A 9712-nucleotide genomic window follows, 5' to 3' on the forward strand; every position below is an offset into this window, starting at 1 on the left:
CAATGCCAGCATAGCTTCTGTACAGGGCAATCTTGCCTGTTAGAGTTCTTCGAGGAAGTCATAAGCAGGATGGAGAAACGAGCGGCAGTGGATATAATTTAATTAAACTTTCAGAAGGCTTCTGAGAAGGTGTCACACATGAGAATGCTTAACAGGATGAAAATCAGAAGAAATACTGGCATGGATAGAGGAATGGCTAACAGCCAAGAGGCAGCAAGTGGGAATAAAAGGAGCCTTTTCTGTTTGGCTAGCAGTGACTTGTGGTCTACAAGGGTCAGTATTCGGTCCGGTACTATTCACATTGCTTGTCAATGAGTTGGATAATGGAACTGATGGCTTTGTGGCAAGGTTTACGGATGATTCAAAGATAGGTGGAGGTGTTGGTCCGGCTGAGGAAGCAATACGATTGCAGCAGGACACAGACAAATTTGAAGACCGGGCAAAAAAGTGGCAGATAGAATACATTATTAGGAAGTGTATGATAATGCATTTTGGTAAAAGGAACAATAGTGAACTATTATCTGATTGGGGAGAAGTTTCAAACATCAGAAGTACAGCGGGAAATATGAGTCCTCGGGCGAGACTCCCAGAAGGTTAATTTATAGGTTGAGCCTGTGGTAAAGAAGGCAAATGCAATTCTGGCATTTACTTAAAGTGAATCAGAATATATAAGGAAGGAGATAATGTGGATATTTTAGAAGACATTACTTAGGCTGCACTTAGAGGATGTGGGACCCATATCTCAAAAAAGGAGTGTTGTCGTTGGAGAGAGGCCAGAGGATGTTCAAGAAGATGTTTCCGGGAATGAAGGGGTTAAGAAATGAGGAGCGTTTGCCAGCCTTGGGCCTGTACTCCTGCACTGACCTATGTTTAATAAATGTGGATGATGGGGGTAAATCTCACTGAAACCTACCGAATGCGGAAAGCTCTAGATAGGGTGGATGAGGAGAGGACAGTTTGTATGGTGGGGGTAGCCATAACAGAGGGCACAGCCTCAAAACTGAGGAGTGACCTTTTAGAGCAGTTAAGGAGGATTTTAATTAGTCCGAGAGCGGTGAAGCTGTGGAATTCTCTGACACAGACAGAGGTGGGGGCCAAGTCTGTGAGTACATTTAAGGCAGAAGCTAATAGTTTGTTGATCAGTCAGGGCATTGCAGGATATGTCGAGGAGGAAGCTGCGTGGGGTTGAGTGAGAACCGGGATCAGCCATGATAGAACGCTGGAGCAGAATCGATGGGGCTGAATGGCCTAATTCTGCCCCAATGTCTTATGGTCTTATACTGCGAGTGTCTTACACAGTGAAGATTGGCACAAAATACTTATTACATTCGGCCGCTGGTTCTTTCCTTTATTATTAACTCGCCAGCATCATCTTCCAGTGGTACAATATCAACTCTTGCCTCTCTTGTACTCTTTATGTATCTGAAAAACTTTTGATACTTGATATTATTGGCTCACTTACCTCAATTTTTCATCTTGCCTCTCCTGTGTGTGTGTTTTAGTTGTCTTCTGTTGGTTATGTCAAAGCTTTCCAATCCTCTGACTTCCTACTATTTTCTTGCTATATTATATAACCCCGCTTTTGCTCTTTTCAAAAACAGGAGAAAATCAGTGGACTCTACATATCCAAGCAACACATACACAAAACGCTGGGGAACCTAGGAGGCCATTAATAATATTACAGGATAACAAGCAGGAACAACTCCCTGAATAGATAAAACCATTCCCAACACACACATCTTCCTCAACCAGTGGAGCACCTCACCACGGGTATTGTTTGTGTCATCAGTCAGACAACCAAAAGATTTTCTCTGTCAATCAGCTTCCAAATGTTGCTACTCTGTCATTCGTTGCCACACCCAGCTGATGATTCCCTTCTCCTCATCATACGAACTTACCCCGACCATCGTTCGGAGCCCCAAACTCTGCCCTGTGCAGACCTGCCTCTGGTTTCTGTCCCTGCTTCGTTGGAACATCCAACTGATGGTTTCCCATTCTGCTTTCAGTCTTCAGAGGACAGGAGTGCTTTCTCAGGAGAGAAAATAACCCATAATATGGAAATGCGTCGAGATTAAGGAGGTCAACTACCAATGTCATTCTTCCTCAGCCCAGAGATTAGAGGGGCGAAGGACATCGCAGACAGAATTTCAGTCAGCTCGGCTTCTTCACTCTGCAGAAGAAACGTAGCGCGCCAAAGGTATAAAAAGGAGAGGAAGTTTTCAATGGTTATTTCAATCACGGCAAGAGGCGGAGAGGGAAAAGGTAAAAGAAGCTCAGAGAGAAGCTGTTTTTTTTAACTGATCGGGGCAAAGACTGCACAGGCGCGTGACGCAGCGCGCCAAAGTTTTAAAAAGAAAGACCGCCATATACAGTGGCCATCGTCGGAGTGGACTGAGGCAGAGTGGGACGGCTTTGGCTCAGTCAGGCTTTGGCGAGGTTTGAACGGGGCACAACTGCGCAAGCGCATAAAACGTCGGCCCGTGTGGCAGCGGGAGAATTTAAATAGTGAGCAGAGGCTGAGAACGAGCTTAACTCCAGGTGAGGTAAGGCCGGGTAAGCACCTTTAACTAATCTAATTAGCTTAGGAGGAGGCAGCAGTTAGGGCAGTTGAGTGCTCCGATTGCAGCATGTGGGAAGTCAGGGCGAGCACTGTTGTCTGCAAAAGGTGCATCCAGCTGCAGCACCTGACAAACCGTGTTAGGGAACTGGAGCCGGAGCTGGATGAACTTCGGATCATTTGGGAGGCAGAGGCAGAAATAGACAGGAGTCTCAGGGAGATTGTCACCCCTAGGAGTCAGCAGACAGGTAGTTGGGTGACTATCAGGAGAGGGAAGGGGAATAGACAGGAAGAGCAAAGCACCCCTGTGGCTGTTCCCATTAGCAACAAGTATACCGTTTTGGATACTGTTGGTGGCAATGACCTACCAGGGACAAGATGCAGTGATTGTGTCTCTGGCACCGAGACTGGACCCTCAGCTCAGAAGGGAAGGAAGGAAAAGAGGAGAACAGTAGTGATAGGGGATTCGATAGTTAGGGGGGACAGATAAGAGGTTCTGTGGAAGAGATCGAGAGTCCCGGATGGTCTGTTGCCTTCCTGGTGCCAGGGTCCGTGATATCTCGGATCGAGATCTCAGTATTCTCAAGAGGGAGGGAGAGGAGCCGGATGTCGTGGTCTATGTAGGGACCAATGGCATGAGTAGGAAGAGTGAGGAGGTCCTGAAAGGTGAGTTTAGGGAGCTAGGTGCTAAGTTAAAGGACAGGACCTCCAGGATAGCAATCTCAGGATTGCTACCAGTGCCACGTGCAGGTGGGTTTAGAAATAGTAAGATAGTGCAGATCAACACATGGCTGAAGACATGGTGCAGGAGGGAGGGCTTCAGAATTGTAGATAATTGGGCAGTTTTCCAGTGAAGGTGGGACCTGTTCCAGCGGGACGTTTTACATCTGAACTGGAGGGGGACAAATATTCTTGCAGGCAGGTTTGCTAGAGAGGCGCCTGTGGATTTAAGCTAGATACGGCAGGGGGGGGGGGTGGGGGGGGAGTGTGGAGGGGAACCAGAGATTAGGAACAGATGTATGGGAGAAGGAAGAAAAATAAGACAGTAAAGTTCTTTGTATTGTTAGAGATAAACAGAGAGGAAGAGGTGGAGAATTTCTTTAATGCATTTATTTTAATGCTAGGGGCACTGTAAGAAAGGTGGATGAGCTTAGAGCATGGATTGATACCTGGAAATATGATGTTGTTGCTATCAGTGAAACATGGTTGCAGGAGGGGTGTGATTGAAAAGTAAATATTCCTGGATTTCATTGCTTCAGGTGTGATCGAATCAGAAGGACAAGAGGGGCTGGTGTTGCTTTGCTTGTCAAAGAAAATATTACAGCGGTGCTCTGGCAGGATAGATTAGAGGGCTCATCTAGGGAGTCTATTTGGGTGGAATTGAGGAATGGGAAAGGTGTAGTAATACATAAGGGTGTATTATAGACCACCTAATGGGGAGCCAGAATTGGAGGAACAAACTTGCAAGGAGATAGCAGACATTTGTAGTAAGCACAGGGTTGTGATTGTGGGAGATTGTAATTCTCCACATAGACTGGGAAGCCCATACTGTAAAAGGGATGGATGGTTTAGGGTTTGTAAAATGTGTGCAGGATTGTTTTTTGCAGCAATACATAGAGGTACTGACTAGAGAAGGGGAAGTGTTGGATCTTCTGTTAGGGAATGAAATAGGCCTGGTGACAGAGGTATATGTTGGGGAGCACTTCGGGTCTAGTGACTATAATGCCATTAGTTTCAATATAATAATGGAGAAAGATAGGACTGGACCCAGGGTTGAGATTTTTGATTGGAGAAAGGCCCTACTTTCAGGAGATGTTAAAGGATTTAGAAAGAATGGATTGGGACAATTTGTTTTATGGGAAGGATGTAATAGAGAAATGGAGGTCATTTAAAGGTGAAATTTTAAGGGTACAGAATGTTTATGTTCCTGTTAGGTTGAAAGTAAAGGTTAGAAATTTGAGAGAGCCATAGTTTTTAAAGGATTGTGGTGACCCAATTACTAGCTCACTCGAACCGGCTGACAATTAGCCAGAGCCAGAGACAAAGGGAGATAGCCTCAAGGGGTTTCAGTTACGTGCCTCTCGAAGTATCGAGTGGGGGAGACAGGCTTTAAAGCAAGACTTTAAAAGTTTTTTGAAATAAACTTATTCTGTGGCTGCAGTTTATCGACTCCGTGTCGTAATTTCAGCGCTGCGCGTAGCACCCCGCTACAGGATATCGGAAACTTGGTTAGGAAAAAGAGAGATATCTACAATAAATATAGGCAGCATGGGGTAAATAAAGTGCTCGAGGAATATAAAGAATGTAAGAAAAAAATTAGAAAAGCTAAAAGAAGATACAAGGTTGCTTTGGCAAGGAAGGTGAAAATAAATCCAAAGGGTTTCTACAGTTATATTAATAGCAAAATGATAGTGAGGGATAAAATTGGTCCCTTACAGAATCAGAGTGGACAGCTATGTGTGGAGCCAAAAGAGATGGGGGAGATTTTGAACAATTTTTTTTCTTCGGTATTCACTAAGGAGAAAGATATTGAATTGTGTAAGGTAAGGGGAACAAGTAGGGAATTTATGGAAACTATGATGATTAAAGAGGAGGAAATACTGGCGCTTTTAAGGAATCTATAAGTGGATACATCTCCGGGTCCTGACAGGATATTCCCTAGGAACTTGAGGGAAGTTAGTGTAGAAATAGCAGGGGACAAAAATATTTCAAATGTCATTAGAAATAGGGATGGTGTCAGAGGATTGGCGTATCGCTCATGTGGTTCCGTTGTTTAAAAAGGGTTCTAAGAGTAAACCTAGCAATTATAGGCCTGTCAGTTTGATGTTCGTGGTGGGTAAATTAATGAAAAGTATTCTTAGATATGGTATATATATATATATATAATTATCTGGACAGACAGGGTCTAATTAGGAACAGTCAACATGGATTTGTGCATGGAAGGTTACGTTTGACAAATCTTATTGAATTTTTTGAAGAGGTTACGAGGAAAGTTGATGAGTTGATGTTGATGTTGTCTATATGGACTTGAGTAAGGCCTTTGACAAGGTTCCACATGGAAGGTTAGTTTAGAAGGTTCAATTGTTAGGTATTATTATTGAAGTAGTAAAATGGGTTCAACAGTGGCTGTATGGGAGATGCCAGAGAGTAGTGGTGGATAACTGTTTGTCAGGTTGGAGGCCGGTGACTAGTGCTGTGCCTCAGGGATCTGTACTGGGTCCAAAGTTGTTTGTTATTTACATTAATGATCAGGATGATGGAGTGGTAAATCGGATTAGTATGTATGCAGATGATACTAAGGAAGGTGGCGTTCTGGATAATAAAGTAGGTTTTCTAAGCTTGCAGAGAGATTTAGGCCAGTTAGAAGAGTGGGCTGAACGATGGCAGATGGAGTTTAATGCTGAGAAGTGTGAAGTGCTACATTTTGGGAATGAATAATCCAAATAGGACATACAAGGTAAATGGTAGGGGATTGAAGAATGCAGTAGAATAGAGTGACCTGGGAATAATGGTGCATAGTTCCCTGAAGGTGGAATCTCATGTGGATAGGGTGGTGAAGAAAGCTTTTGGTATGTTGGGCTTTATAAATCAGAGCATTGGTATAGGAGTTGGGATGCAAAGTTAAAATTGTACAGGGCATCGGCAAGGCCGAATTTGGAGTATTGTGTGCAGTTCTGTTCACAGAATTATAGGAAAGATGTCAACAAAATAGAGAGAGTACAGAGAAGATTTACTATAATGTTACCTGGGTTTCAGCATCTAAGTTACAGGGAAAGGTTGAACAAGTTAGGTCTTTATTCTGTGGAGCGTAGAAGGTTGAGGCTGAACTTGATAGAGGTATTTAAAATTATGAGGGGGATAGATAAGAGTTGACGTGGATAAGCTATTGCCATTGAGAGCATGGGAGATTCAAACAAAAGTACATGAGTTGAGAGTTAGGGGGCAAAAATTTAAGGGTAACACAAGGGGGAATTTCTATACTCAGAGAGTGGTAGCTGTGTGGAACAAGCTTCCAGTAGAAGTGCGAGAAACAAGTTTGGTATTGTCATTTAAAGTAAAATTGGATAGGTATATGGACAGGATAGGAATGGAGGGTTATGGGCTGAGTGTGTGCCAGTGGGACTAGGTGAGAGTAAGTGTTCGGCACGGATTAGAAGGGCCAAGATGGCCTGTTTCTGTGCTGTAATTGTTATATGGTTATATGAAACTCCTCCCGTGCCCAGTGACCAGGGTGCAGAACTGGGTGTGGTGAGCAGCAGCAATAATTGCAGAGTTCAGCACCGACAGTCACTCTCGAAATTACATTCAGCAACGGTGATGGACAAATATCCAGCATGCAGCTTATTGAAACTTTCTTCCCAGTGTGAACCCAGTAGTGTGTCACAAGGTTAGATAACTGAGTGAATCCCTTCCCACATTCACAGCAGGTGAACAGCCTCTCCCCAATGTGAATTCACTGATGCTCATTTGGTGGAGATGGCTGAGAGAATCTCTTTCCAATGTTTGAGCAGGTGATTGGCCGCTACCCAGAGTGAACTCGCTGGTGTTTCAGTAGATGAGATGACCGAGTGAATCCCTTCCCACATTCACAGCAGGTGAACGGCCACTCCCCAGTGTGAACTGACTGGTGTGCCAATAGGGTGGATGATCTAGTGAAATGCTTTCCACAGTCTGAGCAGGTGTACGGCTTCTCCCTAGTGTGAACTCGTTGGTGACTCTGTAGTTCGGATAAATGAGTGAATCCCTTCCCACAGTCTGAGCAGGAGAATGGCCTCTCCCCGGTGTGAACTCGTTGGTGACTCTGTAGGTGGGATGACTGAGTGAATCCCTTCCCACAGACTGAGCAGGTGAATGGCCTCTTTCCAGTGTGTACTAACTGGTGTCTCTGTAGGTGAGACAATAAAGTGAATCCTTTCCCACAGTCTGGGCAGGTGAATGGCTTCTCCCCAGTGTGAAATCGCTGGTGTCTCAGTAGATCAGATGACCAAGTGAATCTTTTCCCACAGTCTGAGCAGGTGAACGGCTTCTCCCCAGTGTGAACTCGCTGGTGACTCTGTAGGTGGGATGACTGAGTGAATGTCTTCCCACAGACTGAGCAAGTGAATGGCCTCTTTCCAGTGTGTACTGATTGGTGTCTCTGTAGGTGAGATAATAAAGTGAATCCCTTCCCACAGTCTGGGCAGGTGAATGGTTTCTCCCCAGTGTGAACCCGTTGATGACTCTGTAGGGTGGATGACTGAGTGAATCCCTTCCCACAGTCTGAGCAGGTGAATGGCTTCTCCCCAGTGTGAACTCGTTGGTGACTCTGTAGGGTGGATGACTGAGTGAATCCCTTCCCACAGTCCGAGCAGATGAACGGCCTCTCTCCAGTGTGAACTCGCTGATGTACCTTCAGCTTAGATGAGTAAGTGAATCCTTTCCCACAGTCCGAGCAGGTGAACGGCCGCTCCCCGGTGTGAACTCGCTGGTGAGCCATTAGGTCAGATGACCGAGTGAATCCTTCCCCACAAGTTCAGATGAACAGCCTCTGCCCAGTGTGAACTGACTGGTGTGTCCACAAGTGGGATGACAGACTAAATGCTTTCTTACACACAGAACAGGTGAATGGCCTTGCCCAGTATGAACTTGCTGATGTACCTTCAGTTGAAATGACAGACTGAATTCATTCCCACTTTCTGAGCAGATGAATGGGATCCCCCGTGTAAAATGACAGACATGCCAGTTAGTCAGATGATCAAGTGAATCCCTCCCCACAGTCTGAGCAGGAAAGATGATCGAGTGAATCCCTTGCTCCAGTTCTTAAATATCTGGACAGAGACAGCAAAACTTCCTTGTCATTTTTAACCTGTAAAAAGATTTACAAAATCCATCAACGAATGAAGGACAACATTTCAGATGAGATCACTATAGTTGTCAAGGTGTGATCTGTCATCACACTGTTACAGCGAGGTACAACCCAAGTTGGAGAGAGAAATTATCTTCTAACTGGGCACAGTGCTGGTATCTGAAATCAAACTCTCTGATGCTCTTCCTGTCTCTGTATGAATGGGGCATTTTTTCCATCTTCAAACTGTTACTTGGATCAGTTTGACTCTCTCCATTGGTATTATTCCCTGTTCCCATTGAGCTGCATGGGTGCCTGGCCCCACAGTAACTGAAACACTCTCATGAAAATAGGCTTTGTTGACATGCAGCTGGGATTTTCCTTTCGGTACTGTTAATTTAAAGTGCCAGTTTTAATGCCATGTAAATATCTCCTACTCAGATGTATGGTTGGTATGCACAGCTGTTAAAAGGAATTCAAGTGAATGTTAGTATTATTTAAGGTTCTTGTCAGTCATGGAAAAGTACAACACAGATGCAGGCCCTTTGGCCCATCTAGTTTGTGTTGAACTATTTAAATTGTCTACTCACATACCCCTACCATCCAGGTACATATACAAACCTTTTAGATGTTGAAAATGAGCTCGCATGCACCACTTGTGCTGGCTGCTCATTGCACACCCGGATGACCATCTGTGTGAAGAAGTTTCCCCTCATATTGCCCTTAAAGTTTCACCTTTCACCCTTAACACATGGCCTCTGGTTGTAGTCCCACCCCATCTTAGTGGTAAAAGCCAGCTTGCATTTACCTCATCTATAGCCCTCACAATTGTGGTACACCTCCATCAAAATTTCCCCTTAATCTTCTACATTCCAAGGAATAAAGCCCAGACCTGTTCAATTTCTCCTTATAACCCGTCCTCCAGACCTGACAACATCCTTGTGAATTTTCTCTGAACTCCTTCAAACTCTTTTACATCTTTCCTGCAGGTTGGTGTCTAAAACTACACACAATACTCCAAATTCTGCATCACCAATATCTTGTACAAAGTCAACATAACATCTATCTCCAGTACGCAGTACTTCGGTTCACGAAGGCCAATGTGCCAAAATCTTTCATTCCATCCCTATCGAACTGTGACACCACTTTCAGAGAAAACCTGTATTTCTAGATTCCTTTCTTCTACAACACTCCTCAGAGCCCGACCAGTCACTGTGTAAGACCTACCCTGGTAGGTCCTACCAAAGTGCAACACCTCACACTTGTCTGCATTAAATTCCATTTTCCATTTCTCAAGCCATTTTCCGAGCTGGTCCAGTTCACACTGTAAA

At 44.5% G+C, this 9712-nt stretch overlaps 1 protein-coding gene across 1 annotated transcript; it reads right to left on the reverse strand.

Annotated features, from left to right (window-relative positions):
* Positions 1-4061: 4061 nt before the first annotated feature.
* On the reverse strand, positions 4062-8364 carry LOC140722274 (uncharacterized). The gene has a single exon (XM_073037074.1). The coding sequence runs from the start codon at positions 8031-8033 to the stop codon at positions 7080-7082; it is 954 nt and encodes a 317-aa protein (XP_072893175.1). The 5' UTR covers positions 8034-8364; the 3' UTR covers positions 4062-7079.
* Between the last annotated feature and the right edge of the window lie 1348 nt (positions 8365-9712).

The sequence above is a fragment of the Hemitrygon akajei genome, unplaced genomic scaffold (assembly GCF_048418815.1).
Source record: "Hemitrygon akajei unplaced genomic scaffold, sHemAka1.3 Scf000073, whole genome shotgun sequence".
NCBI classification, from domain to species: domain Eukaryota; kingdom Metazoa; phylum Chordata; class Chondrichthyes; order Myliobatiformes; family Dasyatidae; genus Hemitrygon; species Hemitrygon akajei.